We start from the raw sequence: 15,731 nt of genomic DNA on the forward strand, positions 1-15,731 counted from the left end.
ATGATGTTCTGATGGCAAAGGCAAAAAAAAATGTTTCATTTTTGAACATGTTCAGGTTATTAAACTGCATAAGCAGGGTCTCTTGCAGCACACAATCAATGCTGAGGTGGGATGTAGTAAGACAGTGCTGGTCAGATTTTTTGGGGTCGGAGGATCCCATTGGCTGTCATCAAGACACTGGACGATCCTGAACCCAAATTAAGGATGTTACCGGTACTAACTGCAGCCCCATAACCATCAGATGGCATCTGAGACTGAAGGGCCTCAAAAACAAAAAACGTATTCAAAGGCCTCGTCTCTTTGAACAGCACAAAGCTCACCTTTTGGAAGTTGCAAGAGAGCACCAAACATGGGACATTGAAAGGTGAAAGAAGGTTTTATTCTCTAATGAGAAAAAAAACTTGATGTTTCTAATAGTTTCCAATGTTACTGGTATGACAAGCAGATCCCACCTGAGATGTTTTCTACAACCCACGGTGGAGGGGGTGTAATAATGGTCTCAGGTGCTTTTTCCTTCTGTGGAACAATGGAGCTTCAGGAGGTGCAGGGGCATCAAACGGCCGATGGCTATGTCCAGATGTTGCTGAGAGCATCCCTCATGACTGAGGGCCCTCGTCTGTGTGGTAACGACTGGGTTTTTCAACAGGACAACGCTACATTACACAATGCCTGCAGGATAAGGATCTTCTTCCAGAAGAATAACATCACTATTTTGGCCGGTCCTGCATGTTGCCCTGATCCAGTTGAAAACCTTTGGGGATGGATGGCAAGGAAAGTTTAAAAAAAAGATGAACAACAGTTCCAGACAGTAGATGCCCTTTGTGCGGCCATCTTCACCACTTGGAGAAATGTTCCCACTCACCTCATGGAAACGCTTGCATCAAGCTTGCTGCAACAAATTTTTGAAGTGATTTTCAGAGGAGCCTTAATGTAAGGTTAAATCAAAGGTAAATAAAGAAAAAATCAACTGAAGTTCAAAATACAAATTTATGTGTGTGTTTTTTTTTTAAAAAAAATGCCTGTCCACATTTATCATTACTCTGGATTTTAATGTTCCATCAACTGTCAAATTTACCTATTCTAGTCTATTAATATGTTCTCTGAGATGAAAACCAACAGACTAATCATTCTTCTAATCTGTGTTTTTTTTTTAGCTACAGTTCCATTTGTATAAAGTAAATGAAGCACAAACACACAAACGGCTTCTCTAACATTAATAAGGTATAACTCATAAAGGTTTGCATATATATAGTATAAATTATTTACCACAGTTTACAATCAACCACTGAAAAAAATGGCTGTGCCCAGATTGCTTACATATCAAACAGATACGGGATAATAAAATAATTTCTCTACTTTAACATAAAAGAAGACACTATTAAATATTTACACTTGGGTTTTAAGGGGTATTTATTATTTTCTTCATTATTTTATTTACGGGTTGTACGGAAGCCCCAAATGCAATTTCATTGTTCTCTGACAATGACAATAAATAAATAAATACTAAATACTGATTCTGATTCTCCTGGATGGAGTGGGTCTAATACTGGAGGCCACTGAACAACAGTATAGTTTGATGTCATCTGAGTATTTCCTGTGTATTACAAAAGATACGGAGATGCTTTAAAGCTTATAGTAGAAACTTTAAAGTTTGTAAAAGTAGCTCAGTCTTACCTTTTACTGACAAATACGTCTCACTCCACTGAATGGGATACATCCACTCAGCTATTCCACAGTGATAGATTCCCTCATCCTCTTGGACTGTCTTCAGAACGGTCAGGTTGCAAACATTATTAGCATTTTCCACATTAAATCTCTTTCTAGAAAACTCAGGACTATATTCAGGTGGTGCTGATTTTGACAATGTCACAATTAATTTAAGACCATCTCCAGCACTCTGCTTGTACCAGTGGACTGTTATACTGCCGAATTCTTTAATGGGCAAAGCACATGTTAATGTTGCTGCTTCACCGAGCTGAACGGTTTTTACTGGGACCAGAGAATCTGAAGAAAAAGAAAACACAGAAAAATAAAATGTTGTAAGATGTGGAAAATTTTTAATGCAAAATTATATTTATTTGGTTTCTGTTCCTGCAGGTCACAATATAAATCATCATGACAAGTTTTTCACTAAGAATAATTTTGGACAAAAGAAGAAAAAAGTACTTACATCCTTGATGAAGAAAGAACATTGTAATCCACATCACAATCATCTTTACACTGATCTATGTTAAGGACTTTTTTGGTATTTCAGTGAAAAGGAGGTGAGATGATTACAATAAGTCAGACTGTAATGTGCACCTGATTGGTTAACTCTGAAAAGATTCAAATCTACACTTCCTGTTACATTTACCTCCTCCTGGGCATAGTAAAAAACGGCCACCTCTCTTTTATCTAGTGTTGAAGTAATCCTTTTTTAGCTATTGTTTTGTACAATTTCGTCTATCCCTGGATATTTATTATTTTTGTTAGTGAATCTTAAACATGTGTGCCATATAGTCTTAGAAATATATTAGTTCATCATGGTTTGCATTTTAGAGGAAATTTCCTGGTTGGCTGTTTTGCTGGCAATGACAGTTTACTCCTGAGAAGCACTGAAGAACTGACTAAACCAATATCCCCTCCTAAAGAAGATAACCTCACCTCTTCAAAATCAGAACTGCCATATTTGCAGCAAAATTCATTGTGAATCAACCAACATTACTGAAGTAGTTTAATAACGATCACACGTGTTAACCCCATGGTGGAGCTAGAGGTAAATCCAGAATGATGCTAAACTTATACTGCAGCATTTTACTGACTAAATCAAAATAGAAAGCTTTTCTTTGCATCAGCTGGATTGAGAAAACCTACAACCTCAGATAATAATTATGAAATCAAGCCTTTATTTGTAAATGTAGGCATCTTTATCTGCCTCGTTGAAAACTCATTGTTTTATGCATCATTAACCCTTTAAGACCCACCATAGAACCAAGGCCGCCAGAGCTTATATTATATTTTTACATGCTGTGGAGCCATTTTTGGGAGCATTTCAAGTTTATATACATCAATACAACCATTATAGCCCAAATCTTAATAATATGTCTGCATTAAGTGCATAGTAATTACATAAATTGCAAAAAAGTGCAATAAACTACAAAGTTAGAGAAAGTCAGAGACTCATCCCTCAAAACTGTAAATACAAAAAAGTTGCACAAAATAGTTTCCCACCACAGGAAATTTATTTTGAGTGTCTTCATAGTTTTATTTTTGAAATACACCAATTTTTTTATACTGCGGGAAAAATGAAAATAAATATTATAATGCAAATTTGCAAAATAACAGCATGTGCATCAAAATAAACTATTTCCAGCTGTGCAATATGAGTCCTAAGCATCCCAGAAACGACACAGAAAGTCATAAAGTCAAAGATAACTTTTAAAAACACCAGTATAGGCTCATAAGGCCCTGATGGTAAAAAAAAACCCCTACATTTCCGCAAAATGACGTCACTTCCGGTTTCGGGCAGGTCATGGCGCTGATGGACGTAGGAAGTGTTTTTTTGAAACGGAGTGTCCCCGCTCCAACCGGCTTTAAAGGGTTAAAAGTTTCTTCTGGGCAATATGAATCAACTAAATGCCCCCTATTCCAGTCAAGAACAGGTAATACAGATCAATGAAACACATTTCAAAAGTATTTCAACTCAAAGTAGCAAGAGAAAAATTATGAACATGTTTGATGATCATGTCAATAAAATCAATTTTTAACTTGATGCCTTCTCAATACCCACTTTAAATTTTGCAATACATTTATTTTTACGATGTTTTTTATTTAAAGGGCTTTAGAAGATGTCATTTTAATCATACATTATATAGTATTTTATTCCATACACTTAAAGTACTTTGTTTGCCTCATATTCACAGTCAATTTAGAATTACCAATTCAACTAACTTGGATGTCTTTTGATTGCGGGAGGAAGTTGGAGTACTTGGAGGAAACCCATGCACGCACAGAGAGATCATGGATACACCACACAGAAAGGCCTCAGCAAGGACTTGAACTATAAGCCATCTTGCTGAGAGGAAACAGTGCTAACCAATCCGTCAGTGGACCAACTATTTGCAACTTGTGTGCTCCAAAGAGCTCTTAAAGTATAAACCCTCAATGGTCATGAGAATTTGCATGATTATGATTAAGGAATTGACCTCCCAGCCCAAAGCAGTTGTTTTTTAGCCAAAACAAAGCTAAGTCAGTTATATTAATCACATATTCTCTGGAATAAATATCAATAAATGAAAATTTTTTCCAAGTTTGTGTTGTGTTATCCCTGACATGATTCTGGATCTTTGACCAATTAGCAGATATCACCTGGTTCATGTTCCTATATTATATTCTCCGGCCTTCTTAGATTTAGTTTTGCTTCTAAAATCTGTTTATTACGGAGCCCCATAGGGGACATGGGAAAAAAAAATTAAGATGGACTTTTGCGAGATCTCGCAAAACTAACTCGGGATCTCGCAAAACTTTTGCGAGATCTCGCAAAAGTTGAATTACAACAATGGCGGCAGCTACTTAGTTGTAATATTAGGCTTTCTGGGTCACAAAATACACTTTTAAGATATTTTGAGGCGTGAATGTAGTTGTGTAAATGTCAGATATCTGCTCGGTTTACAAGACATCACATATTTGCAAAAGTGCTCCGACGTTTTTGGAGATCTGACACCCACCATCTCGAAGCTAACGGGAGGTCGAGACCTACTACAGCCGGGAGGAACACCGCTTTCCCGGCACATCGTGCCTCGACCTCCCGACCTCCGTAGAATGCGGCTAAAACCTTTGCGAGATCCCGAGTTTGTTTTGCGAGATCTCGCAAAAGTCCGTCTTAATGTTTTTTCCCTCCCATGTCCCCTGCGGTGCTCCGTAGTTTATAGTTGTAATTTGCTTGTAATCCTAATTTTACTTTACACTGTCTCTCCTGTGTTCCCTGTGACTCGTTAAGTCTCTGTCACCCTGCTAGTATTGATTCTGGTACCCATTTGTCCTTTGCCTTGTTCTTAGTTTACTCCATGCGTTGTTATTTAGATTTATTTCACCTGTGTATAGTTACCATTGTGTCTCCACTCTGCCCTCACCTCTTGTGTTTTTGTTACCTCAGTTTGTTTCAGTTCCTTATCGTGTCATTCTGAATAACAAGGCATGGAGTAACCATTTCATGTTTACTGTTTGTTTGCCCATGAGCTTCCCCCCCTCTTTGGATCTATGGCAGGGGTGTCAAACTCCAGGTATCCTGACTCTTTTACACGTGACTCTGCTGCAACACAGTAAGTAATTAGCAAGATCCTATAGAACGTGACTGCATAACCCTACTCAAGAAAATTTAAATAAATGTAAGTGTTGGGAAAAATGTGTATTCTTCTAGTAAATAAACTCTTCAAACTTGTTTAGTGAAATCCGCCTTTTGAGTCCACTCATCTGGCATCTGATGTGACAAAACTGCATTGTAACATTGTTTCTCAAATCAATACCAACCATAGTTCTATAAGCAAAGTTATTGCTGACATAATGACTTTTTTTTGCATTAAAGGATTTCTAAATTGTTATTTTAAAGATGTAGATGAGATTTAACAATAAATATTGTATAGAATCTGTCCAAATACAGAAAAAATAGGAAAATAAGCACTAAAATGTGTGTTTTGGATTGTTCCTTTTAGAAATAAAATATCTTGGAAGCAAAAATATAAAAAAAAAAATTCTTGTATTGTATTGCATTAATTACAAAGAAAAGAAAAACAACTGACACCTCAAAAATATATTTTTAATTACAAAAAGTAGGACAATCATTGAATGCAGTTTAAAATCAGGGATTTGAGAAATGCGACAAAACTAAATTTCTAGCTTTGAGAGCCAGTCAGTAATGAAGCAAATAAACTGTTAACAGTTAATATTTAATGAAGAGGAAAAAAAAACATGACTAAAGGGTCACAAATATAGAATTTCAGGAGATTGTCGTGGACATTTTAAATAAACCCGCAAACACCTTGGTGAGCATGATTTAAAGTGAGTTTAATAACATATTGCAATATGGAGAGACTCTGGTCAAATACCTAAGCAGTCTCTGACGATGGCTGCCGCCCTTACATCTTATATACAAACAGACAAAGACATTCCACAACTCCTACATGTTGCCCAATCTCACAGGCCTATACCTTCCCTTCAAAGAGAGAGGGAGAGAGAGAGGTAAAGAATTACACATGTTTTTGCCGAGCCGTCACCTAGAGATTAGCAGGAGTCTCACCATCTGTTTAACGTCTCCCATGAACTAACAATGGCTCCTTTCTGTGTGTGTGTATATATGTGTGATAGAGCATAAGGCCCACTTGTGGTGCACATGCATACAACTGGTGAAAATGTAATTCTACAATTACTAAAGTTATATGGTTAAAACATGTGATCAATACAAAAAAAAGCAATCTTCCACGACATTGTTACTGGCATCAGCGTTTAACTTGAGAGTAGACACTGTGTTCAGCACCCTCTCTCTTCCTTTTTCCTCTTGTTTTTCTTTCAGAGAAATTCAGTGCAGCGTAGTTTAGTTCATCATCAGCTTCTTCAGTCTGTGCCGTAGTTAAAAACAGTTATATAAAAATAAAATTATATAATTGAGATAGAGTTCGGTAGATAGTCTAAGGAGCTTGGAAAGAAAAGCGTCTGGACTTCTTTGAGTTGCTTGAAGACGTTTCACCTCTCATCCGAGAAGCTTCTTCAGTTCTAAGGGTCAAATGGTGGAGAGTCCCAGATTTAAACCCAGTGGGACTTTCCCCCACTGGGGATGAGAGATGAAATGTCTTCAAGCAACTCAAAGAAGTCCAGACGCTTTTCTTTCCAAGCTCCTTAGACTACGATGACCTGGATGTCTGAGAACCTTCACAGACAGTTAGATAGAAAAACAATTGTCACATCTTTTAACACCAATAATTATTATTACTTACAAGTTGGTGCGAGGTTTCAGTTTGTATATCTGATAAAGCACCTTCATTTCCTAAGAATAAAAATAATAAATAAATAAATAGTGAAATGAACTTAACTGTGTCATTTGACTTAGAACCTAAAAATCTCATGCATAGAAATACATTGTTCTAATAAAATATATTAGATTGATTAATTACTAACCACTATAAACACCTCAATTATTGCAGATTCTATTCATCGTTCTTCTGTAGAACTTATGATATTGTATATAAAATGTATAAATGTTTTACTTTTTATAACGCTTACCTCTATGTGATTTACATACTTGTTGGTTGAAGATGAGGAACGCGTTTCCAATCACAGAAACAGCCAAACAAACTATTAATATCGTGCTCTGAATGAATACTGTCTCAGTTGATTCTACAAAAACAAACAAACAAAAAGTTCTCAAACATTTTTATCACTCGTGCTGATTTTGTAAACAGAACTTCCAGTTTTTAAATAGAAAATCATACCAAGTTCCAGTGTAATTCCCTTTCCAAATAATATCTCCCCACATGTGGCCACAGCACAGTAGTAGGTCCCAGCATCAGAGGAGCTGACGTTCTTAGAGAACTGAAAAACACATCTATCCTGAGGGTCAGAACTTTTCTCACAGTCATTACTTCTATTTGTGTCAGTGTAGATGATGTTTGGATGAGCATTATTTGATCCAGTTCTGAACCAGAGAATATTGAGACCTCCTGGACATGTCTGGTTGTCAGAGTCAGAGAAGACTGAACACTGAAGAGTCATCGTGTCTCCTGAACGAACTGGGTTTGATTCTATCTGCAGCTGACTAACTGTATAGTTTGATGTCCTCTGAGTGTTTCCTGTAAAAAAAAAAAGATTTTTTTTCAAAACACGTTTTAAAACAATTTCAAACTTTGTAAAAGCATGTCAGTTTATTACCTTTTACCAACAAATACGTCCCACTCCATTTAACTCCAATCCTTTCTGTGTTTGCACAGTGATAGATTCCCTCATCGTCTTGATCTGCTTTCAAAATGGTCAGGCTGGCAAAATCATCACCTATGTCAAATTTCAAACTAGTAAATTCAGGACCAAAAGTAGGTTCTGTAGATTTGAATACTGTCACTATTAACTTCAGAGTTCCCCCAAAACTCTGCTTGTACCAGTGGACTCCTCTACTGCTGAGCTCTTTGGGTATAGCACATGTTATAGTCGCTGGTTCACCAAGCTGAACAGTTTTCACTGGAACTACAGAATCTGAATTAAGAGAAAGCAGAAAAATAAAATCTTGTTTGATATATATTTAACTTGCACTACATGCAAGGTACATGTAGTGCAAGGTAACTTATAAGTGCAAAACTATTTTTACAGCAATTTATATGCATCTGTTTGACAAGTAAATTCTTAAGAACATTTTTAGACAAATTTAAAAAAGCACTTACATCCTTGGTGAATTAAAAACAATGTAATCCATAAGATGATCATCTTGACAGTGCTTCTGTTGGAGACCACACTGGTATTTCAGTGAGTGGAGGAGGCAAGATGGTTGTTTTAGGTCAGACGGTATCTGATTGGTTAACACACAATAGATTCAAAAGTACATTTCCTGTCGCAATTGCCTCATCCTGGGCTTTGCAAAACCTATCACCTCTCTTTCATCTTCTGTTGCAACTGTCCATTTTCCAAACAATAACACCGTATAGTAATGTATAATGTATAATGTGTATGTGTTAGTCCCCATAGGGAAATTACTCCTCTGCATTTAACCCATTCACCCAGTGAAGCAGTGGGCAGCCACCAATGCAGCGCCCGGGGAGCAGCGTGTGGGGACGGTGCCTTGCTCAGGGGTACCTCAGGGTAGCTGTTCAGTCGAACCCCCGACCTTCCGATCATGGGGCAACCACTCTACCTACTGAGCTATCCTGCCCCCCCCCCCCCCCCCTTTTTTTAATTTTTTTTTTTTAATGTTGCCTCTATTTGATTTTTATTCTTGTCCTTAAACCTTGAACACTCAAATAGGACTCAGTTCAGTCAGCACTGCAATTTGTGGCATGTAGTGCAAGGTACAGATATATATCATGTTTTGCATTTGAAAACAAAGTTTTAAGACTCATCATTCGCTGGGGAGAAAGAATGCTACCTCAAAATTCAAGAAGAGCTGAAGAGCAAAGCTGAACCAATGCCTCTTGCACGCATGAGATGATTTAGCCTCTTGACAAAAAGAGATTATGAGTAAGTCGTGGTTCAAATTATATAGCAAACAACACAGCAGTTGTTGAGATACCCGTGTTGCAGAAAACACATAATAAAAAATGAAAAAAAAAAACTTCGCAAAGCAGCAATTCTGCAGGAATTTGTTAGAAGTCAACTATCTATCCTGTCACGTTCCTGGGTCTGACCCAGCGTTTTGAGTTTTAGTTTATTTGGATGATATGTTTGAGTTCTTTAGGGTAGCTAAGTTGTTTACTAGTTTCCCTTTGTGTTTTCTACCGCTGTATTTCAGTTTCCCTTTCCCTTTGCCCTTCATGTGTTTCATGCTGCGTGTCTTATGTTGTCAAGTTTATATTGTCTTGTCTGCGTCACATGTTTCCTGTTATATTTTGAAGGTCTGTGTCCTATGTCAGTGTAGTCAGCTTTGCTTCCTTTGTCTCGTTATGTCAGACTAGTGTCAGCTGTTTCCCCATGTGTTTCCACTTCCCCTAATCACCCTTGTGTGTATTTAGTCTGTGTGTTTCTGTTCATTCCTTGTCAGGTCGTCTGTTGTTCACGCCATGTTCTTTCCTCCAGGTTTCATGTCCAGGTTTTTTCATATTGTTGTTTAGATTTCCCAGTTTAGGTTTGTGTTAATTTTGCTTCAGTTTGCCTTGCCTTTTGTTTGTACCTTTTACCAGCCGCATTAAACGGCTCGCTTTTTGTTAACATTCAAGTTTTGTTCCCTGTTCCTTGGGGTCTGCGTTTTGGGTCCTTCTCATCAATTCATACAGTCTGCCCTCGCCAGACTGTGACATATCTTCTCTGTCCAAAATGTGAACAATGGCATCGTCGAAAGAGTGACCTTTGTCCCTTAGATGCAGAGCATTGTCCTGTTGAGGTGGCTCTTGTCTCCCATCTCTAATCCAGTGTTTGAGATCCCTTGCAGGAAGGAGGAAAAATAAAGCAAATTTTGTGGTCATTGAGTGAAATCCAATTCAGTTGTGCAGTTAGAAGACAGAAGGTGGCATTGCAGATAAAATAGCTATTATTACCTTGGAATTCCACAGTTAAACAGAAATGACTAAGAGACCACTATGAATGACTCAACTGTCAAATTCCTGCAGAGAGTAAGGTGAGTTCTGAAGATTCAGCTGAATGGGATGAACAAAATCCAGCCAATCAATACCTAAGTCCTGCCAGTCATCAAAAACCTTGTTGAGACAATAAGCTGACGGAAAAAGAAATATAAGCAACTGATCTCAAGACAAGGAAGCTCCATAACATGCATGGAGGGTTTCACCCCTAATCCAGCACCCTAACGCTCAGGATTAATGACTGTCAGAAAGAAACACTATCTGAGATGATACAAGAAAGATCCATGACTACATAAGAAAGTTGGTCACAACTGATCGTGTGCTAAGTGATGCCTCAGGCTTCAGAAACCAACAAAAGAAGAGGCACATGAAAAAGGAACCGTTGTGGAAAGACAGAATCCTGCAAGACAGCCAGCAAGTGGAAAAAAATAGATGACAAAGAAGATCGTACCAATGGCTGGACAAAGAAACTAATCTCTTCATACAAATCACGGCAGCACAGGAACAAGTTCTAGGCAAAAGATCTAAGTACTTTAAGCACAAGATCAAGATCATTAGAGACCCGGGTTTACCAGATGCAGGCTGTTCCCATGAGATAATCCAGCACATAACAACAGGGTGCAAGATGCTTGCAGACAGGCTATAGATGGAACACCATAACCAAGGGGCCAGCATAGCATAGAGGACCATTTGTGCAGAGCATGGCCTAGAAAATGGGATACACCCCAAAGGCGTTCAGAATGACCAAGCTGTGGGACTTCCAGAAACAGACAAACTTGTGAAATCTAACCAGTGGGACATAATAGTGGAAGCAAGCAGAGGAAAGGGCTATAGTGATCTATGTAGCAATATCAAATGATGGCAACATTAGAAAGGACCACATGAACCTCAGGAAATACCAAGAGCTTCAAATATAGTTAGAGAAATGTGGAGGTCTCCGTGTTAACTGGACCACTCGATGCAGTGATGCTCAAACTGAGAGAGTGGCTCCAGTAGATTCCAGAAACAACATCTGAGTTATTTTTCCAGATGAGCACAATCCTGCAAACAGCTAAGATTCTGCATAGGGGCCTCAAGCTCCTAGGGTCAAGCTTGAAGGACAAAGATCATCCAGAGGGTGAGGGATTAACTTTCTACTACCATAATCATTATGAAAGAATAAAATACGATCAATTTGGTTATTTTAATCTCACACAGAAAAAGCAAAACAAGAACATACAAAGATAATATGTTAAGACCAGTGAACACTGATGAGTCACTGAGTCTCCGAGAGTGACTATCTTCTCCTGAACAGCAGCATAGTTTAACCCTTTAAGACCTACCATAGAACCAAGTCCGCCAGAGCTTATATTATATTTTTACATGCTGTGGAGCCATTTTTGGGAGCATTTCAAGTTACTATACATCAATACAACCATTATAGCCCAAATTTTAATAATATGTCTGCATTAAGTGCATAGTAATTACATAAATTGCAAAAAAGTGCAATAAACTACAAAAAAATTTAAAATCATTTTTTTTAACATATATTTCTAGTTAGAGAAATTTAAGAGGCTTATCCCTCAAAACTGTAAATACAAAAAAGTTGCACAAAATAGTTTCCTACCACAGGAAATTTATTTTAAGTGTCTTCATCGTTTTATTTTTGAAATACACCAATTTTTATATACTGCAGGAAAAACAAAAATAAATATTATAATGCAAATTTGCAAAAAAACAGCATATGCATCAAAATAAACTATTTCCAGCAGTGCAATATGAGTCCTAAGCATCCCAGAAATGAGACAGAAAGTCATAAAGTCAAAGATAACTTTTAAAAACACCAGTATAGGCTAATAAGGCCCTGATGGTAAAAAAAACTACATTTCCGCAAAATGACGTCACTTCCGGTTTCGGGCAGGTCATGGCAGACATGCGATAGTTCGCGCTTATGGACGTAGGAAGTGTTACAAACAGCTGATCGGATCAGCAAAGCCTGTTTCTGGAATATTAAGTTTTTGTTGCTGCAAGCGCTTTTTATGCAGTTTTTGCAAAGCTATATGTGGAAGGAAACTGTGACCTAGGACAAGCTGATGGCATCAGATGTAAGTACAACTCCTCCGGTTTCATATGCAAAAAAAATTTTTGCGCTAGCTTACGTGGTTGCAGTGCTACCGGGATTTAAAAATAGTTACGCAAAACAGAGCGTGCCCGCTCCGACCGGTTTTAAAGGTGCTGGATTTTTCCAGTGTTGTAAGAAAACGATTAACAAATGGTGTATCTTGTATTGACTCAGAACATTTTGCTGAAATCAGCTTTGTGTAAACATTTGAAAAAAAAAACAAAAAAAGAAAGACAAAATCTACAGATCACAGATGTTTCTATCTGTACATCACCCATTAAGAGCGGCACATATGTGTTTTCCACAGCTTTTCATTGAACTGTATAACCAGAATGTCAGTGATGCAATGATTCACAATCCATCACAATTCCCAATTTGTTATAATGTGTGAAGTACAGAAAGAAAAAAAGTGATACATTACCTTGTCACTGCTTGCCCAAATTGCACAAAATACGGGCATGTCTATGCAGGATTATTATAGCTACATTATCATTAGAAACAATAGCCATGGAAAGAATAAAAATATGTTAACGTATCAGCATTTCACATTACTGTCTTGATGCATGTTCAATCATTCAGGTAAGAAAATCCCAGAAAGTTTATTCTGTTCATCTGGATGTAGCGTTTGCAGTGATAGAAACACTTTGTCACACATCCAAGTGACTTTTTCAGACTCCGCTGAATGCAGAATTTTAACCAGTCTTAAAAACATTACCTTTGTATAATGACTGGAGCTAGCACCACTGAATGAACAATGGGCTGTGAGGTCAGGTTCATGATCGTTACAGTTTTTCTTGATTGCTTTGACCTGGATAAAGAAACTGGGATCATCATCACTATCTCAGCAGAGCAGAAGACACCTCTTGCAAATTTGTTAACCTTTTCTCAATTGACACAATTCCTGACCACCACTGATCACATCCTAAGACACAACCTTATGGCCACGAAGCAGCTCTACAGAGTTCGATTTCAAAGGAACTGTGGTGTTTTGAAGAAAGCCAGATGCCAATAGGTGGAGGTAAGGAAACTCCACTATACTGTAATAATGCCTTGTCACATCATGCAGTTAAAGTCAACTGGAGCCCCTTTCATTGTAATTTTGCTTGAAGCTGCGGGGGCACATCATGTCTTCAATCTCTGCAAAGTGAGGAGACGTGGAAGGGACCTCATTGGGTACAGGGCTACTTTCACAGTTCCAGGACAGAGGGGTGCCAACCTAACCATGTGTGCTGCCATCTCCAATGAGGTTGTCCGATTCCATATCCCCACTATTGGCCCATACAACACATAACGCCTCATGACATTCCCGAATGCACTTCATGAGAGGCCAATCACACCTGAGGAGAGAAAGCTGTTGAGGCTCTTTGTCATTATCTGGGATAATGGGGCTTTCCACCACTCTCACCTTGTCATAGAGTGGTTTGCACTATAACCTTGTTTGATGATGCAGCTCCTCCCAGCATATTCCCCATTTTTGAATCTTCAGTGCTTGGAGGTGGAAGTTTTATGATCACCATCCCTATGAGCAGATGCCCTTGCTGGATGCAATGACTGCCACTGCAGAGGTGCAGAGGAATGTCAGGGTTGGATACGGCATGCAAGAAGATTTTTACCTCGGTGTAGTATCAATAGTAGGTATTTCTTATACTGTAATAGTTTGTTGTTGTTGTTGTTGTTTTTACAGTATTTACAGTATTTACAGTATTTAGGTTTTCAGCAACAGGTTGAAAAAGTCATGGAATCAATAAAACTTAATCAAAGCAAGATGTCCACTACCTAGCACCATGCTACTTACCTTGCAAGTGGTGGACATCTTCTTAAGCTCCTTATGTAGGATGTGGTTGCATCTAATTAGCATGTTTTATTTATTTATAAATATTTATATTTCAAAAAATCGTATCAATCATATCAACTGGTATGTCATGAAATTCTTTTTTTAAAGTTGGGCATAGAATTTATTCTCAGTTAAAATTCATTCTCAATTAACTCAATTAGCATTGAGAAGTTGATTTATTTGTTTATTTTTCTTAAACTGAGATGTCAGTTCTGTGTGCTTAGAGTGATTTTACTACATTCTGACACAAAAAGCAGATGAAAAAGTATATAAACAAACACAGACCAGAACACTTTCTGTAATTGTCTAATTAGGATAAATGTTAGTCTGACGATGCAATTGTTGTCTCAAAACAGTGGTACTAAACTGCTTCAGCTCTTCAGTTTCAGCTAACGCTAGTGATCTTTGTTTTGCACGAAACAAAGGAAGACGAAAGGTCTCTTGAGAAGCTTTTTATCTACCTTTGCAATGTCTTCCTTATATTTCTTTGCAGAGCATTGTTTGCACACAGAGACAAACAAAAAGTCACAGTCATCACTGACAAACAACTGTGGATGGAAACTTAAGCATTTCTGTGGTTGGGCCTTCAAAGAAAGATGTGAGGGGCTTTTCTTTCTGTCTCATTCTCTAATGCAATCTAAAGAAGATGGACTTGCACCACTATTCTAAAACATTTTGAAAAGTGAGATGACAATATGTAATCGTCATGAGTATAACAAAAAAGCTTACAAAGGCAATTAAAGAGTTAAACAGGGAAGGGTAGAGATCCACCTTCTCAGTCATATGTGACCATTGTTATCACACTTTTTTGTGTTAGCCGGTATAAGAGGGGAGGTGCAAATCAATTGTTCCTCCAGGCCTCTGTGGCAACGGCAACTTTTAAAATGTTTGCCAAATTATTGTTTACAGGTTTGAAGCCCTGATGTGGTTTGTTTCCAACATGCCTGGCTTAGAACAGCGACGGACAGGCAGCTTGTCCAGATTATTATATAATTCATCTAAAAGTAGCTTGCTTAAGTCTGACTCTTCTCTCACTTCCTATCCAGTTCAAGTTAACAGTGAGTTCTGTTGTGAGTAAACAGCTTCAGTGGTTGGTCAAAGGATGGAGACATGGCCCACCACAACCTTTGTCTGTCAGTGTTGCTGTTGCATGTGGCTTTGCTCATTGTTCTCTTGAGAGAAATGCGGAGGGCCTTTAGAAAGTGCTGTGCGACCAGCAAGAACCTTTATTCATCCGAATGTATATCTTTAAACCCTTTTGTAAAATCAAGAGATCGGCTGTTTTAGTGTAATAAAAACCCATTTGTCCATCTAAGGTCGTGGCGGACACATGTACAATTGTAATATATACAGTTCTTTAACAGAACTGCAGTCTGTCATCAAGTTCCTGTCTTTATCTTCTAGCACTTTACCTTTGCTTGATACCATATCCAAATGATAGCAGAATTAGGACATGGTATGCAGCCAAAGATAAAGAGGCTAGTTTCACAGAAGATATTTAAGACGGTAAAACCTTAAATATAATGCTGTCTCACATTACTAATTGCAG

The 15,731-nt window shown here is 37.9% G+C and overlaps 1 protein-coding gene across 1 annotated transcript; it reads right to left on the reverse strand.

Moving 5' to 3' along the window:
- Positions 1-499: 499 nt before the first annotated feature.
- LOC112436340 (immunoglobulin superfamily member 2-like) lies at positions 500-8,445 on the reverse strand. Its single transcript, XM_076876208.1, has 6 exons — positions 8,403-8,445; positions 7,900-8,217; positions 7,464-7,820; positions 7,255-7,368; positions 1,675-2,004; positions 500-630 (listed from the first exon to the last, which is right to left on the reverse strand). The coding sequence occupies exons 1-6, from the start codon at positions 8,443-8,445 to the stop codon at positions 500-502; spliced, it is 1,293 nt and encodes a 430-aa protein (XP_076732323.1).
- Positions 8,446-15,731: the final 7,286 nt, after the last annotated feature.

Source organism: Maylandia zebra, linkage group LG2 (genome assembly GCF_041146795.1).
Source record: "Maylandia zebra isolate NMK-2024a linkage group LG2, Mzebra_GT3a, whole genome shotgun sequence".
NCBI classification, from domain to species: Eukaryota; Metazoa; Chordata; class Actinopteri; order Cichliformes; family Cichlidae; genus Maylandia; species Maylandia zebra.

Excerpts from the sequence above, each read along its gene's own strand:
- LOC112436340 (XM_076876208.1), bottom strand. The coding sequence starts at position 8,445 with ATGATCATCTTATGGATTACATTGTTTTTAATTCACCAAGGAT. Across the intron at positions 7,821-7,899 it reads GACGTATTTGTTGGTAAAAG|GAAACACTCAGAGGACATCA; the intron begins GTAATAAACTGA and ends TTTTTTTTACAG. Across the intron at positions 2,005-7,254 it reads AGTATGTAAATCACATAGAG|ATTCTCTGGTCCCAGTAAAA; the intron begins GTAAGCGTTATA and ends CTTTTTCTTCAG.